The sequence below is a fragment of the Myxocyprinus asiaticus genome, chromosome 21, assembly GCF_019703515.2.
Source record: "Myxocyprinus asiaticus isolate MX2 ecotype Aquarium Trade chromosome 21, UBuf_Myxa_2, whole genome shotgun sequence".
NCBI lineage: Eukaryota > Metazoa > Chordata > Actinopteri > Cypriniformes > Catostomidae > Myxocyprinus > Myxocyprinus asiaticus.
In genome coordinates this window covers 44,802,423-44,820,831 of record NC_059364.1, presented here as the reverse complement: position 1 = coordinate 44,820,831, position 18,409 = coordinate 44,802,423, and the positions used below count along the sequence as shown (strand labels likewise).

The window sequence follows — 18,409 nt, the reverse complement described above, 5'->3', positions numbered from 1 at the left end:
GTAAGGCCCGGTTCAGTACTCGCAGATCCAAGATTGGCCGCAACCCACCGCCTCTTTTCGGTACAATGAAGTAGGGGCTGTAAAACCCCTTCTTCATCTCGGCTGGAGGGACAGGTTCTATCGCGTCCTTCCGTAGGAGGGTAGCGATCTCCACGCAAGGTAGCAGCGTTTCCGACTTTCACCAAGGTGAAGTGGACACCGCTGGACCTGGGCGGATGCCCGGTGAAGTGAATCACGCAGCCGAGTCGGACGGTCCGGACCAGCCCTCGTGACGGACTGGAAAGCGCAAGCCATGCGTCCAAGTTCCGCGCAAGGGGGACCAAAGGGACAACGTCATCGGATGTACCGGCGAGTGGGGCCTCGTAGCGGGGTGGAGCTCGAGGTGCCACACCACATCGTGGCCGTGCTGAGTCCGAGGACATCGAAGCACTTACCTGGCTCCTTGTGACCACCCCCGGAACAGCCTGGGACGGGGGAGGAAGAGGCCTGTCCTCATGACCCGTGGAGACTGTCACATCAGGGGCGGATTTGTGCCACAGCTGGGCGCTCAGGGCGGGAGACCACCGCTGGAGCGCCAACCTGCCAAATGGAGTGGTGGACGGTGGTCGTGATGCCAGCCATACACACCGGATATGTGACCCAGGGAACAAGGAAACCACTCTTGCGGAGCTCTTGAGTACTGCAGCCACTTAGGCATGCAGCGCAATTAAATGCAAAAGGTAACAAAAAGATGAAGATCTGCTTACCAGCTCCAGAGCAGCGGGTTCCGTTGTCCCTGGGTTGCCCGTCTCAGGGGCGCTTCGAAGACCTCCGTGGGTTCTTCGGTGCCGGCTGTGAGACGGGTGGCGTCGGCTTCCTGCGGTGGGCTCCACCCACCGGTGCAGTCACCGCAGGGGGACGCCCTCGGCGATGAGTAGATGGGGTGCGGGATCTTGAGCCACGCCGGGGCAGGATAAGCCGGCTAGCATCCATCTACTGCTCTACCATCGAGAACTGCTGGGCAAAGTCCTCGACGGTGTCGCCGAATAGGCCCGCCTGGGAAATGGGGGCAGCAAGGAATCGTGTCCTGTCGGCCTCACCCATCTCGACCAGGTTGAGCCAAAGGTGGCGCTCCTGGACCACTAGTGTGGCCATCGTCCGCCCGAGAGACTGCGCCGTGACCTCCGTCGCTCGGAGAGCGAGGTCGGTCGGCGAACGCAGTTCCTGCATCAATCCCGGGGCGGAACTACCCTCGTGCAGTTCCTTTAGCGCCTTGGCGGACTTGCAGGAGAGCCATGGCGTGCAGGGCAGATGCAGCTTGTCCAGCAGCGCCGTAGGCTTTGACCGTCAGAGACGACGTAAACCTACAGGCCTTGGACGGGGGCTTTGGGCACCCACGTCAGGTGGCGGCGCTCTGCGGGCATAGGTGCACCGTGAGCGCCTTTATCCACCGGGGGATTGCCGAATAACCCTTGGCCGCCCCACCATCGAGGGTAGTGAGAGCGGGGAAGCTGAAATGATCGGGACCGGGCAGTAAAAGCTGCCTCCCACAACCTTGTCAGCTCTTCATGCACTTCCGGGAAGAAAGGAACGGGGCGGGGCGTGGCTTTGAGCGGCGTCGCGAGCCCAGGAACCAATCACAGAGCCGCGAGGGTTCAGGGAAGAGCGGTGAAATCCACTCTAACCGACGCTCGCGGCTGTCCGGGAAAGCATGTCGTCATCTCCGCGTCAGCCTGTGACTGGGCGATCGACCCTGAAGGGAGGAGCCCAGCTGAGGCTTCCGACTGGACGAGCCCGCTCTCCGATGCTGCGCTCGAGAGCTCATCACTTTCGCGGGCTCCGAATAAGAGGTCGAACTCGCCGTGAGACGAGCCGGCGGACTGACCCGGAAGCCCGATCGGGGCAGACTAGCGTGCTGGGGAATGGGAGGTCCGCGGGGGGATACCCGGCGGAGGCGGTCCCATTGGGGTCCCCAAATCGCCCCCAGTGCTAGCCGCGCTGGCCTCAAACCCGTGGGTAAAAGGACCGAGGCGGGAGCCTCTGGGATGGCTCGCTTACGAAGGCGAGCCGCGACCGCAACGTTGCCATGGACATATTCTCGCAATGAGAACGTGACCATCCACGAACGCTGTCTCCACGTGAGCAGTGCCCAGACACGAAAGACAGTGATCGTGACCATTAGAAGGCGAGAGATAACGACCACAACCAGGAATAACACACAATCGGAAAAGCATCTTTAAAAAGATGCGTCTTTAAAAAGACGTTCCGTGTGTGCGCTCTTTTAGAGAAATATATACCCTTTTAGAGGGGAAAAATGCTCTTTCAGAAAATATACTCTCTAGTTTTTCTGCCGAAGCGCCCAGGGGCGTTCTCTGCAGTGCACCAGTGCAGAGGAGGGAGAAGCCGCTGAAATGCGCCGTCAGATCCAGCAGGTGAATGAACAGTAGTATTCAGCTCAGCGAGCATGACCGTTCGGCTCCGAAGAGTAAATCTGAATGAGTGGTTGCATACCAGTTCCTTTTATACCCGTATGTTCGGGGGAGTGGCATGCAAATACCACTCGCCAATTTTCATTGGCCTTTTATCAAAGACCAGAGGTGTCTCGGGCTCCCAAGCGTGACCCCTAGTGTCACTACATCGACACCAACGTCGAGTGAGTGACAGATAGGGAACAAAAGTTATAGCATTACAAAAATAATTTATCCTAAAATCCAAAAATGTCTCCAAGTTTCCAAAAGCCTCTCCAAACAAATAAAACATAATGATTTTACAAAAGTACTAATTACACACGCAAATACAACAATTTCTATAGGAATGTTCTCTCTCCAGAGCATGCAGGCATGAGTTACGAGATCTCATCCATTTCCATTCTGTGTCATTTGAGCCGTCACTGAGTTTGTGACATGTACTTGCACCATCTCCTTGTAGCCATATGTATTTAGAGTGAACAATCCTCTCTGCCCATATTTGGATGACTTCCACCTCTGGTTTCAACGATCTGAATCCTAATAAGATTGGTTTAGCATTCTATTATGCTGGACAACGTACTACATCATTTCCGATTAAGTCGTGATCCACGAAAGCTGATGTGTTTTTAGCCAGATTGTGTTATTTGTGTGGATTATCTAATTATCTATACACATGTTGTGTGAGGGCTCATTTTAATGGGAATACCCTCCTCTAAAAAAATTTATGTGATATTTATGCTCAGTTTATTTGTTGTGTTATGAGCAAAAATGCAGCTAATAAGCAACACCTTTGTAACATGTCAAAGATATGTACTTAGCTATTACTTGCTATATTTTTTTGTGAGGAAAACAAATAGGCTTGTTGTATTCTACTCTTTGAGAGCTTTCCAATGACATATGACACATAGCTATTTGATCAACTGTATGTTTTTACTGATTACAACACAGTACAGTGAAAAATTATCAATAAATTAGCAAAATGGAACACTTCTGTTTTGTCTGTAAATTTCAAAGCACATGATTAGTTTTGGTCATAATGCCTACATGCATTGTTAAGTACAGCTTCTAAGCTTTTTTTATTCATGTTTAATGTGACAGAAGTGGCTGGACGGATTAAGGCAGCAGAGCTTGTTCATGAGAGATCAACCGCTTTATCTTGCACCCACCACGCAAGATAACAAAAAATAAATAAATAAAAAATCTGCTGCATGTCATTGACCAGTCAAAGATGATTAGCCGGCATTTAGCTTTTATGTAGTCAGTTAAGAATAGTCTGATTGTTCACTCCCTATTCCCAATTTCATGTTAATATTGAGTTCTATTTGTGGTTAAACTATTTGAAGAAAACACATTCACAGAAAAATACAGACCATTTTATTTAATTTTCTCTAGCCATCACCTACATCGAACACAGAATACAATATTTACAGTAATTGCCTCTTTCAGAGATAAGATATCTATGTTTTCACCCTCTATTGAGCTGAAGCAGTTGTTGGAATTGTTGCATGTGTGCTGGCACATTACGCACTGCCTCTCCTGTCATAAATAGAAAATGTTTTCACTAAAGAAATGTTAATGTCAGACACGCACTCCACCTCATAAAATGCAACCAAATGTGCAATACAAAATAAATGACTGTTTAAAACATGACGTAGTGATATACGTATACAGCGTGTCGTGATATATACCGCATGTTGCAGCATTAAAATAATTGCGCATCTGAAGCTTTTCAATTGTTTTTTTTTACGCTAGATGGACTTCTTTGACCTTTGTGTCGCATCATGCTTTTTTAAGCAACTCATGGAGAGTGCAGTGTTTTTAGACACCGTGTCAAGTTAAAAAGAACTCCAACTGTTAACGCATCTCAAGGTCTTCTTCCTGCTCTTTTTGTGGTGCTGCGTCTAGCTTTTTTTAATTTTATTTTTTTAACGTAAGGGCACATTCACGTTCAGCCGCTCTCGTTTTATTTGATCCAATGATGTCTTTAAGTGCTGAAAAAGCTGGCCATGTGTAAGACTTAGGAATTTAGCGTTATGGGGGCTGTTTTTTTTTAAATAATTTTTTTAATTTTTTTAAGTGAAATATATTGTACATTAAAAAATATTATCAAAATATTAATATCTACAGTCTTGACCAACACAAAATTGGTATCGTTTTAAAGCATACAATCTGTAATTTAAAATGCATGTAGGCATTATGACCAAAACTGAACAAGTGCTTTGAAATCAGAAGTCTGTTTTGATATTTTATTACAAATTTTTCATGGTACATATTATACAAATAGCCATTAGGCATGTAGCGATACACAAATTTCATGAAATGATACGATGCATAGCCTCATAATACGATACGATACAATATGATACGAGCACCCACAAATGTTTCGCTCAAACTTGTTCAAAGATTCAACATAAATGGCTTTTAAATCATAAATGCCACAAAAGTGTCTGACATTGGCAACAAAAAGCAGAGCTCTAAGTAACTTAAACAACAGCACTTCATTTATTTTGTTTGATCATTGAAAAAAAAAAAATAATATGAACTCACATATGAACATGAATTCACATGTTTTTCTTGAGAAAATAAGTTTGTCTACACTGTAGTCATTTATATTTGTATAGCACTTTTCACAATAAACATAGTTTCAAATCAGCTTTATAGAAAATCCCCCTGTGAACAAGCTGAAGTGACTGTAACAAGGAACAAACTACTTTAAATGTTATTTAGTGGTAAAAAAAAAAAACACTCGAGAGGAACCTGACCTCTGGTTTTATGACATATGTACATAATCCAATATTATTTAGCAGCTTGAGCCAAAACTGATCGGCACACATATTTTTTTATTTTTTTGCCCTCTTCCCCTTTTTACTTTGCATGTAAACTTTACCGCCGTTATTACCGGCTTATAACATGTGCGCAAGTGTTGTTCTCAAAGTTGTTTACATTTTGAAGTCAAAAGCAGATAATTGTAAGTCTCATGTAATCGGGTTTCTTACTTTGTTTTTTGAATAAGCTGTTTTTTGATATTTATGAGCATCTTGTTGTGAATGTCACGCTCAGTGTCGCTGGGAGAGGCGACTGTTAAAGGTGCAATATGTAACTTTTTTCATGTAATATTCGCCTTTTTTTGCCAATGTATGAACGGCTTGTAACGCAACTTAAAAAATTAGCCCCTCCCGGACTTCTTAGGTTGCCTATTAATGCCTGTAGACTGATTTTCATGTGAAGGGAGCGGGTCGTGGGAAAATCCAAAGGATGTGGCGTTTATGCGCGCTCCCGAGAGCCTTGCCTTAGTGCTTCCGCTATTCAACAGCGACAACAAACTGTAAAACTAGGTAACGTTATCTTAGAGATGGAATCCAGCAAACGTCCGGCTCCCAGCACAACACTGACTCCTACACAAACTCTGAGTAAGCAAAAAAAAAAAAAAAGAAAAAACATTCCCGTCTGGCTAAACGTGATCGTGGTCGAGCAAAAACTAGAGTGAACATCGGCAGGGTATTTGATTCCTGGAGGGACATTCATTCAGTTTTGGGGATCAAAACTGACCCTGAATTGGCATTCTTCTTATTGGACAGGTAAGCTTACATAACTGCAAAGCATGTGAAATATAGTGCCATAAGGATTGATCTGTGTAATTTTAGCTAACTTGACCTTGCCTGCTAACGCTGACGAATTGCAAGCTACCTTGCTTCGTAACTTTCAAATAATTTCAACGATCTTCTCTTTATACTAAAAGTCAGGTATGCTGATTCACAGTAACTGACATAATGTTAATCTGTAATTATTCAGCAAGGTAAACTACAATAATACATGAAATGAATGCTAGACAATGTTCACGACAATGCAAAAAGCTCCATTTATAAGTGTAACGTAACTTGGTTATACAGAAAATATATACAATCTATTATTATAAAAAAAAAAAAAAATAGTGCATCGATATATCAAAATGACAGTTGTGTTGGAATCACATCAATACTGAATTGTGTCAACATATTTATAATGTACAGTCTATTTTATAAACAGCTACTGTCATCATCCACCAAATTTAGCTAACAGCTATTGATAAAGCTGGCTAGCTAGCAAATGCCGACATAGGCTTTCGTATAAATGCAGTCAATGTATCATGCAAAGAAAAGTGATTACTTCAAACTACAGTCTCGCATAGTCAGACCTATATCCACACTTTGTTTTAGCCCTGTTCCAGTACTGGAGAGTCAAATATAATATGCAGTCTCAAAGTTTTTAGTAAAACAATCATAACTGTGTAATTTTAATTATGCTATCTCATCTGTCACCATGAAGCCGGTGAATCACGTTCAGTCTCTTTGTTTTGTTCCCTATGGAGTGCGCGTGATCACGAGCTACAGGCTGCAGTTCACTTAATGGCCACAGGAGTCATTAATAACAAGGGTTTCTGAATCTTACATACTGTACCTTTAAATTACTCCTGCTGTTTCTGCCTCACAAATCCACTGACTTGCACAGTGGTGTCAGCATAAATAACACGACATGTTTGCAAATTCAACAAGTTGTACTGCTACAGTAAAATCTACTTGCTGTTTGCCATTTATCTTCTCACCTATGTACAGTAAAAGTGTGTTGCTCAATTTTTCTGTGGGTGCTCAGTGCCGCCTCTCACAGGAGGAGACTGTTCCGCAGCTCCCAATATTGTGCTGCTTGGTTTTAATTACACTATAATGTGTTTATGTATCATGTGATACATATGGTATTGTTTAGTGAGCATGTACGATACAATACAATACAATAGTTTTTTACACCCCTTATAGCCATGGGTCATATGTCATTATAAAGCTCTCAAAGAGTAGAATACAACCAGCCTACTCACAGAAAAATATAGCGAGTAACAGCTAAGCATATGTCTATGGACATACATGTAAACAGGTGTTGCTTACAAGCCTTAACTTCACACAAGAAAAACAGAACATAAAATATCTCATACCATTACTTACAGGAGGGGATTCCCATTAAAACAAGCCTACACACAAAGTAAACTGATGCATAGGTCATTAGATAATCCACACGGAGCACAATGTGCACACAGCACATAATGTGCTATCTGGTCAAAAACACGTTCACTTTCCTGGATCAGATGACTTTATCAGAAATTATGTAGTACATTGTTCAGTGTCATGGAATGCTAAACCAATCATTTTAAGATCCAGATTGCTGCAACCAGAGGTGGCAGTCATCCAAATATGGGCAGAGAGGATCGTTTCACTCCATAATTCTTAAATGGAAGAAGTTTGGAACAACCAGGACTCTTCCTAGAGCTGGCCGCCCAGCCAAACCGAGCAATCAGGGGAGAAGGGCCTTGGTAAGAGAGGTGACCAAGAACCCGATGATCACTCTGGTTGAGCTCCAGACATCATGTGTGGAGATGGGAGAAACTTTCAGAAGGACAACCATCACTGCAACACTCCACCGATCTGGGCTTTATGGCACAGTGTCCAGACGGAAGCCTCTCCTCAGTGCAAGAAAGCAAAAAGCACCTAAAATACTCTCAGACTGTGAGAAACAAGAATCTCTGGTCTTATGAAATGAAGATTGAACTGTTTGACCTCAATTCCAAGCATCATGTCTGGAGGAAACCAGGCACCACTCATCACCTGCGCAATACCATCCCAACAGTGAAGCATGGTGGTGGTAGCATCATGCTGTGGGGGTGTTTTTCAGATACTGGGACTGAGGGACTGGTCAGAGTTAAAGAAAAGCTGAACACAGCAAAATACAGAGATATCCTTAATGAAAACCTGATCCAGAGTGCTCAGGACCTCAGACTGGACCGAAGGTTCACCTTCCAACAGGACAATGACACTAAGCACACAGCCAAGACAACCCAAGGGTGGCTTAGGGACAACTCTGTGAATGTCCTTGAGTGGCCCAGCCAGAGCCCGGACTTGAACCCAGTCGAACATCTCTGGAGATACCTGAAAATGGCTGTCCACTATCAGTCCCCATCCAACTGGACAGAGCTTGAGAGGATCTGCAAAGAAGAATGGCAGAAAATCACCAAGTCCAGATGTGCAAGCTTGTTCCATATACCCCAAAAGAATTGAGGCTGTAATCGCTGCCAAAGGTGCTTCAACAAAGTACTGAGTTAAGGGTTTGAATACTTATGTCAATGTGATATTTCAATTTTTTCTTAAGTTATCAAAAATCTGGGTTTTACTTTGTCATTATGGGGTATGAAGTGTAGATTGATGTGAAAAAATATATAATTTAAAGCATTTTAGCATAAGGCTGAATCCACTGTATATATATTTTTATACTATTGGCCTGCTGCCAATGGCCAATCCTACCCTGTCAGACAGCGAACATTGACTGATCTCGGAGATCTTGGAGATCTCGGCGCTCATCATGAGAGCAGAAAAAAATCTTTGTGTGGACCTACTGTGTGGAATTCCTTGTGGATATGCACAGTTTTTGACAGAGTGCTATCCAGTGTTAGAGAATTAGCTGATGATATGGAAAACAACAGCCTGCTTCCCTCTAAAAATCATGGTGCAACCATTAAAGGTGAAGAAGATAACCAGCCTATCATGGACCCCAAACAAAACTATAAGGTGGGCTATTTTAACCAAGTGCTTTTCCCTGCTCTGGGAGCATGAGGACATATTTGACTTTTGTATGACATTACATACAATGAACAGATGTCTCAAGAGCACGCTAAACATTATTAATGCAGGTTTTCATTAAAAAGGGCGAATGGGGATGGTACAAGCGTGTTTTCCCTATAGCAGTCTAATACACTGAACAATCAAGCAATTTTCTGTTTTTTTTTTCCTGCTATTTTTCTTGTCCTTGCAAATGGAGAAACGGAAAATGACTAATTTCCCAGTTTCTCAGTTTTGGAGCATTGAAAGATAATAATAAAAAAATACATTTATTTTTAATTTATTAGTTTCTCTTTCTGAAATGAAATTGAATCATCAGAAGGTACACATACCCTTTATAAACAACCAATTTGTTTTGTTTTTTAGAAGAAAAAAAAAATTCCATTAAAAATTAGTGCAATTATTTCAAAATCACCTTTGGTTTCACTCAATTGTGATATCATGATAAAAGAAAACTAAGTATGATTTCCATCTATAAAATGTTGAATTTGATATCCAGTATATTAACACATGCAGGTGTACTGCATATTTGGAATCAAGGACATAGCCAGGAAATTACTTTTGGGTGGGCCTCAATAAAAATGGATGGGCCAAGTGTTTTCCTTAACAACAAAGAAGTAGCACATTCAAACAGTTCTTTCACACTTTCAGAAATCAGAAATTATGCAGTTTTTAATCTATTTTATAAATGTATATTTGAAGTCAGAGATTAACCTCTAATATTCTGGGTGGGCCTGGGTCTAATTTAGGTGGGCCCTGGCCCAACCTTGGCTACGCCACTGGTTGGAATGACACATTTCACATTTGACAGACACTTCTCAAAGTGACTTACAGTGCAAGGTATACATTTTAGCTACTTGTTTGTTCCCTGGGAATCAAATCCACATTGTTCCAAGCACCATATTCTACCTGTTGAGTTAGAGGAAAATTAGGCTACAGAGAACCACCAGGTTTGTGAACTTTTTTGGTGCATTGACGTATTTCTGACTCTGTTTGACATTTTATGGAACTTAATGTATTATTTCGCATATGGGTAAATCTGTATTCTCTGTCTGGACATCATTCATATTCCAAACTTCACTTCTGAGTCTATATGCCCTATCTGTTGCCTTCCAGACTATCTCTGTGTCTGTATCAGTTCTGACTCTAAGCTGCATCGCTCAGGACCGCTGGTATGCAATCTGCCACCCCCTGAAGTTCAAGAGCACTGCCAAAAGAGCCCGTAAGAGTATCGTCCTAATCTGGCTGGTTTCCTGTGTGATCATGATTCCCCAAGCCATAGTGATGGAGTGCAGCAGTTTGCTGCCGGAGCTAACCAACAAAACCAGCCTCTTCACTGTGTGTGATGAACACTGGGCAGGTGAGAGATCTGTGTATCAGTGGGACTTTTTACCTCTTCAGACAGGCTTTATATTGTTGCTGTGGAGCGCAGATAGATAGTGAGGTTCAAGAGTGTATCAACTGCAGCCCACAGACAAGAGTGTGTCGTAATTGTGTGTGGCTGAATCAGTCTTCTCTCACATCAAGTCAGGCTGAGGTTTATTTATCAGTAAACAGCAGTCATTGCGGAATGAAATATAGTTTCTGCTGCTCTAGAGTTGAAGAAAATTGAGATATTACGGATCTAAGCTAAGTGTTGAGCTACTGAGTTAAAGTTAAAAGTAAGAATTAAGCTATGGAAAAGAGAAAAATACTTAATAGGGGAAACCGGGGCAAATTGTCACACTTTTTACTAGGGTTGGGGGTCGATACAAAAAATTATTTTGTTTTGTCAATTCCAAGGCGTTGGGAATCGAGAGTGGAGTAGACTCTGCTCAAGAGATGGCAGAGGAGGATTAAGTAAGTTATCTCCCTAGTTTAGACTTTATCAATAAATACATTAGGTTAAAGTTTCAGTGACAAATGGACCGTACTCATAAAGCGAGTCTAATGCTTCTCTACTCAGTCTAGCACTTGACATTTTTACAATAGGCCTACCTTTTAAAACCTTTTACTTTTACATTACATTTTACACAGCTTTTACATTAAAATCTTTCTACTAAAAATTTAATTTCAATTACTTTTAAATACACGTTAAAGGCATATTCCGAGTTTAATACAAGTTAAGCTGAATTAACAGCATTTGTGGCGTAATGTTGATTACAACAAACATTTATTTAGACTTGTCCCTAATTATCTTTAAAAAATCTAAAACGTCTCCGGTTACACATTTAACCTCAGTTCCATGAGATGAAGGGAATGAGACATTGTGAGAATCGCTATCGGGAATTCCTTCCAACGACTTAGTTGAAGCCCTTGTACAATAACGGCAATTCCTGAGATTGGCAATGGTGTTTGAGCCCCTTTAGGTGCGCAGTTGGCCTATATAAGCGGGTGCGCGAAAACCATTTCTTCAAAATTTTCTGACTGAGGTACCAAGAGTGCATCGCTAGAACCTTGAAACTCTGAAGTAGTAGTGTGGCTAGATTTCACAATGTCTCATTCCCTTCATCTCAGGGAACTGAGTTTGCATGTGAAACCGGAGACGTTCCCTTTCCCTATGCCACACAGGGCATAACAAACAAATTAATCCACTGCTCCTCATCCGAATTAAACGGTGGGGGAAAGAAGGCTTTTAGATGGACCACCTGAGCCCCAAAGGGCATGGATAGAACCTTAGGCCCATAGCATTTCTGGGTTGATGGTGGATTTTGAAAGACCCAGCCCAAATACCAGGCATAAGCTGTCAACCGATAGTGCCTGCATATCACCCACCTGTTCAACTGAGGCCAGAGCCAATAGGAGTGCGGTCTTAGAGAAAGCACACGCAACTCAACAAACTCCAATGGTTGGAACGGTGGGCTCGTGAGTGCCTTCAGCACCAAGCTTAAATCCCAAGCTGGGACTGTAGCAGGGCGATGGGGTTTAGGCGCCTCGCTCCACTGAGGAACTGAAAAATAGAACATGTCTGCCCAAGGAGGAGCCAAACTCCGGGGCGAGTTATGCCGACATAGATCATCAATGTGGTGAGATCCGCGACCAGCCGCTCTTGGAGGAATGCAAGGATCTTAGCTATGGAGCAGTTCACTAAGTCTTCACCACATGAAGAGCACCAGTTTGTAAACACACGCCACTTAGCATATAGAGGCGTCTCGCGGACAGTGCTGTAGCTTGAAAATAACATTTACCCCAGCACTGCATTTATGTAAGCTACCACTGTCATGTTGTCCGATCAAATCAAATTGTGGTGATCTGCTACCTTGGAATGCAAAGCCTTCAAGAATAAGAGACAGTTAGTATTTCCAGACAACTGAAGTGCTAGGTGCAGAAGGCTGGGTCCCCTCCACGTAGTGCGCCTCAGCCTGCACTGAACGCATCCATGATTACCACCTTTTGCCAGAAGACCTGACCCAGCATGATGCTGTTAAAAGGTTGGAGCTTTCAAAGGTGCTAGAGCAGTCAGACAGTGGCGATTTATGCCAATGTGCATGCACCCCTGGCACCAGGCGTGCCGGCAGCATTGGAGAGGTCTCATTTAAAAGACCAAACAGTGCGATGGCGGATGCTTTTCACCCAGTTTGACATTGCCATTTGTACAGTCTGGGCCTAATAATAGCCCATCATAGAAGTAGTTCAAAATGTGCACACCATTCAGTGTCAACGGAGCAAGCGCTGTATCGATACACTTCGAGAGTGTTGAGAGCCAAGGAAAGGACTCTAAATGAATAAGCTGTTCCCTCAAATGCGAATCTCAAAACAGCCTGAAACAAGGTGCAACTCGTACATGAAAGTACGTGTGCGTCCTTTAGATTTGTTGATGAAAATAAGACCGAGGGCGGATGTGCAGTAAGATCTGTTTTTGAGATACTGTTTTGAATCGCTGCTTTGTGAGTGCGCGATTCAATCGTCTCGGATCTAAAATGGGCCAAAGCCTGCCGTCTTACTTCGGGACAGAAGACATCATCTGTAGAACCTTTGTGTATGCCGCAGTTCATAAAAATCTCTACAAACTCTGCCGGGGAATGAGCAGCATGTGGATGTGTGTGTGTGCATCTCTAGCAAGTGCTTTCCCTTTTGTGTGAGAACATTTTGTGTAAGAACATTGGTTGGGTAAATGCAACACACAGAAACACATTTGTGTATCATCTCAGTGACTTACGGCAGGGAATGAACAGTGTATGAATGTGGGCGTCTCAATATTTGCAACAATTGCACATTTCAGATTTTTATGAAAATATAGTTTATGTGAACACAGTACATAGAAACAGCCTGCATAAAGCCTCCCGGCGAACACCAGCAAGGAGGGAAAGCGAACAGCGTGTAAATGTGCGTGTGTTTCGAGCATGTACAGCGCGAGCAGACGCAACAAGCACTTTCTGTGTGAGAAGATTGTTTATGTGAAAATCGCACAGAAATAACACAATCTCCTAGCGAACTCTGGCGACGAGGGGACGTGAATAGCATGTAAATGTGCATGGGTGTCGAGCACATGCAGTGCACGTAGATGCAACCAGCACTTTCTCTATTGTGTGATAACATTGTTTATGTGAACACAACACAAAGGAACACAATTGTCTACCATCACAGCTTACCCAGCGGGGATGAGCAGCGTATGAATGTGGCATCTTGCAGCGAGTGCATTTCTGTTTCTTGTGAGAATATTCCCTATTTGAACACAACACAGAATCTATTCAATGGCTCAGCTGTCTTTGGCGGAGCTGGAGCAGCGGGGGTGGGGTTCTCTGCCAGGCGCTGGTCTGAAATAGAGCAGTGAGTCATCAGACTGAGTCACCGATGACATTTTGTGACCCGCAGCGCCATCTGATTGAGGCAACCACGAACTCTGTCATGGCATGTATCAGCTTGAGTCGACAGCTGGTTTTGAACCGTGGTCCTCTGACTCTAAGGCCAAAACTTAATGAGGCGAGTTAACATGCAAACTGGATCTTCAGGAAGAATGGCGCTGCCCTTTGAGATGCAGACTTTCGACAGTGGCCAGACTGCATATTTCCAGCTTGACTGGAGGGGACCATGGTAAACCGAGCTCCTGAACCACCTGTGAGGGGACGCGAATCAGCTCTTATCAGAGGCGTGTACATGCTCCTCACCCTCACTGTGGGAAGGGACGGCGACATCCTCCATGGACCACTCGCTCATATTTGATGCTGTGAGGGACATGACATCATCCCCATCATCAGAACTGCCAACATGATTAGGATGTGAGCTCCAATAGAGGGCCGGAGCTCATCATTTGTATACTGTACTGGCGTGGACACTACATCGGAAGATCAAGGGGATTGCGGGGCTTCCTCGACATCATCCAACTCAACCTCATGGCCCCACCATGCCTCCCTGTGTGAACTCTCGGGATCTAACACAGAGGAGGCAGGCGGGAAGGCACAGGAGGCAGGATTGTCCTTCAGAACGAGGGCAATCCTTGAGCGGAGTGTCCGGAGACTCATGCTCTTGCAGTGAGGGCAGTCTGTCTCTATGAGAGCCGCTTCACATGGGCGCACATCTGACGGCGGGATGTGCGACTCGCATGCGGAACACTTGCGGAATGACATCTTAAAAAAGACGCGTTGCATGCAAGCGGCTCTTTATGTGATACATCAACATATTGATACATATATTTGAAAAGGATACAGTGTCTTCTCACTGCATGCGCTGAGTGGTACAGGCGATGAGTTGTCCTGTCCACATCTGCAGAGAAGATCCCGTCCGCTGAAGAAGTGTATCTCGATGGCAAAGCAAGGAGGGCTTTCAACATGAGAGATGATGTCGCTGTCTTGAAGGAAGAAAATTCTGAAGAAATGGTGTTCGGGCACCCACTTATATAGGCCAACTGTGCGCCTTAAAGGGCGGGGCTCAAACACCATTGCCAATCTCAGGATTACCGTTATTGTACAAGGGCTTCAACTAAGTCATCGGAAAGAATTCCCCATAGTGATTCTCGCAATGTGGAGTGAACTGAATTAAAAGGGAATCTGGATTACATTGAGGCACTTACAATGGAAGTGAATGGGGCCAATTCGTAAACGTTAAAATTCACACTGTTTCAAAAGTATAGCAACAAGATGTAAATAATATACAGTATGTGTTTTAACATGATTTTAGTGTGATATAATCGCTTCCTAATCTTTTCTGTGTAAAGTTATGTCCCATTTTACAACATTCCATAATGAGGTAATGCCAAAAACCCTAAAAACAACTGTAAAAAATTTGGATTTAAACAACTTTACAGCTCAAATAATACACATTTTTTAACAGAAGAATTAATTTAAGTACTTTAATAAAATTATAAGCTTCACATTTCTGCCTTTAAACCCTCCAAAAATTTACCTCACTTCAGTAAGTGCCTCACTGTAACCTAGATTATTATATATTTATTTATTTATTTTTTTAAGAAAAAGAGAGAGGAGTTGAAATAATGTTTTGGGGTTATTAACATTATACCTCAAATGCTGTCGATCAAGCTTAACTTGCTTTGAACCTGGAATATTTCTTTAAGAAAAATAATGTATTTTTAAATCGAATGAAATAAACCAGAGTTCTACAAGAAACTGGATTTTCAAATAAAATTATCAAAACATTAGTATATTGTTTCAACATTTTATTGAGTGTACAAAAGGTAGTGAACAATCACATACTATATAAAACCTCCTTATAAACAAGAATACCTGATAAGCAATAACAGGCTATTTGTATGCAGAATGGTGCTGGTAAAATTATTTGTGATAAATCTTTGAAATACAGGCCAACCTAGCCTCAAATCTATCCTATGTGATAAGCGTTAGGATATACTTTTAGACCCATATTTATCTTTAGAAAAGACTAGAACATTTCAAGATCTTTTGTTATTCATACTATCATAAAAATGATCATTGCCATGCTCATTATAAGATTTAACTTTGCCTTCCGTTTTTTGCCTATTATAGGCTACTTAAGGGGCTACCTCGTGCGACCTGAGTCCACATGTGTGAACATTATATTTTGCTTCGCTATGCAACGCATAATTAAAATTATTAAAAATCGACTGAATACTGTTTACAAGACTGCAGACTGTCATTTAAGGGTTAAACTTCTGCCGCACCAAGTCACATGACACAACAGCTTGCTGTCGATTTCTGTGAAGCCCTCCTATGGATGCAGTGCCAACAAAAGTGCCTCTGGTAAGAAATCTCTTTAAGTTTTTTCATTAAAATCTGTTTGGTTGTAAAATGGAGAGTCTCTAGTTTCGTTCAATATGCAGCTTTAAGAAATCCATAAATTTTACTTATGTGTTAATTGGCACTGCATTTCCTCAAAAGTAGAAAAAACATGTTATTTTGAATAACTTTCAACTCTAACATATCTGAGGGTCATTTTTCTTCATTTCCATTGTGATTTTATTTTGTTTTGATAAAACATGAATAACCAACACTCCTGGAAACATAAAGAATCTGATGAAAAAAATCGTCATGGTTACTGGTGTAACCTCCATTCCCTGATGGAGGGAACGAGATGTTGTGTCGATGTAGTGACACTAGGGGTCACTCTTGGGAGCCCAAGACACCTCTGGTCTTTGATAAATGGCCAATGAAAATTGGCGAGTGGTATTTGCATGCCACTTCCCCGGACATACGGGTATAAAAGGAGCTGGTATGCAACCACTCATTCAGGTTTTATGCTGAGGAGCTGATATAAGCCCCGGCCATTTCAGCAGGTAGTTCAGCGTTGTGGCAGGAGGGACACAACGTCTCGTTCCCTCCATCAGGGAACGGAGGTTACACCAGTAACCATGACGTTCCCTATTTGTCACTCACTCGACGTTGTGTCAATGTAGTGACACTAGGGGTCCCTATACGAAATGCCACAACTGGCTGAACTGTGCTACGTGAACTGGCGGTGTGTGGTGGACAGACTGCTGTGTGCCTCATAGCCAGTGCACCAGGTAGACACGTAACCTCCCCCAACATAGTTATGAGTGTCGAACGGCCCTTTTTGGGGACAAGTCGACTACCCAAAGATAGAGACGGGCTTAACCCAGTCATGGCCTCTTTTCCCCTTCCCTTTTTCCACTCCCTAAAAAATAAGGGGGATTATCCGACTGGGCCGCCAGGTCTAGTCGGGGGGTGTCCCTCTCAAGGGGAAGACACTGCGGAGACCACACCTCGCCCAAAGAGGGGGGGATATTTAAGTGGAAGAATAAATCATACGATCTTTCCAGCCATGTGGACAGCCTTCAAGGTAGATCCTGCCCAATGGGGGAGGAGTTACTACAAACATGGAGACAGGGGCAGAGGGGCTCTGCCCAAGGAAGACGCAGTTTGCCAGCAGGGAAACGAACTAGCAGAAGATATAGATCGCATGGGGTTAGCCTTACAGGGAACCGCCACATGTGGAGCACCTACCCCAGAACAGGGCTCTTAGTTAGCGCGTGTACTGGGCCGGCAGCAAGTCTCTCAGAAAACTCGACTGCCACAGGGCTCGGAGGAAGTCAACCAGGGAACAAAGTTTGTGAACACTACTGGGAATTAATGGCGCACGTCTTCAGCTCCAAGGGAGGTGGAAGGCGCTATGTGCAAGCGATACACCCGGCCAGCTATCCCGGGCTTATCCGCTTGTGTTGCATGCCACTACCTGGGACGAAACCGGTTCTACCCGGAGGTTGTAGAACCTCGCACAGGTGTTGGGTGTTGCCCAGCCTGCTGCTCTGTAAATGTCTGTAAGAGAGGCACCCCTGGCCAGGGCCCAGGGAGCCGCTACACCCCTGGTAGAATGGGCTGGTAGCCCTACCGGGGGCGGCATGTCCTAGGCGACATATGCCATAGTTATGGTGTCAATGAGCCAGTGGGCAATCCTCTGCTTGGAGACAGCGCTTCCTTTTCGCTGTACACCAAAGCAGACAAAGAGCTGCTCAGAGACTCTAAAGCTCTGCGTGTGATCCAAATAGATGTGTAAAGCGTGCACCGGACACAGCAATGACAGGGCTGGGTCTGCCTCCTCCTGGGGCAGCGCTTGCAGGTTCACCACCTGGTCCCTAAAGAGGTGGTGGGAACCTTGGGCACATAGGGTCTCAGGATCAGGTGAGAGTAACCTGGACTGAACTCCAGGCACGTTTCGCTGACAGAGAACGCTTGCAGGTCACCTACCCTCTTGATGGAAGTGAGCGCAGTCAGGAGGGCAATCTTCAAGGAGAATGCCTTAAGCTCGGCTGACTGCAAAGGCTCAAAGAGGGCTCTCTGTAGATCCTGAAGAACTACAGAGGTCCGATGAGGGAACGAGGCATGGTCTGGAGGGATTCAGCCTCCTGGCGCCTCTTAGGAACCTGATGATCAGATTGTGCTTTCCTAAGGACTTACC

General features: G+C 43.9%; 1 protein-coding gene across 1 annotated transcript in view; it reads left to right on the top strand.

The window, feature by feature from the left end:
* LOC127411746 (orexin receptor type 2-like) overlaps positions 1-18,409 on the top strand; it is a 162,892-nt gene that overhangs the window by 125,662 nt on the left and 18,821 nt on the right. The window contains exon 3 of the mRNA XM_051647478.1: positions 10,202-10,445. Coding sequence (XP_051503438.1) covers positions 10,202-10,445 — 244 coding nt within the window. The remainder of the gene's footprint in view (positions 1-10,201; positions 10,446-18,409) is intronic.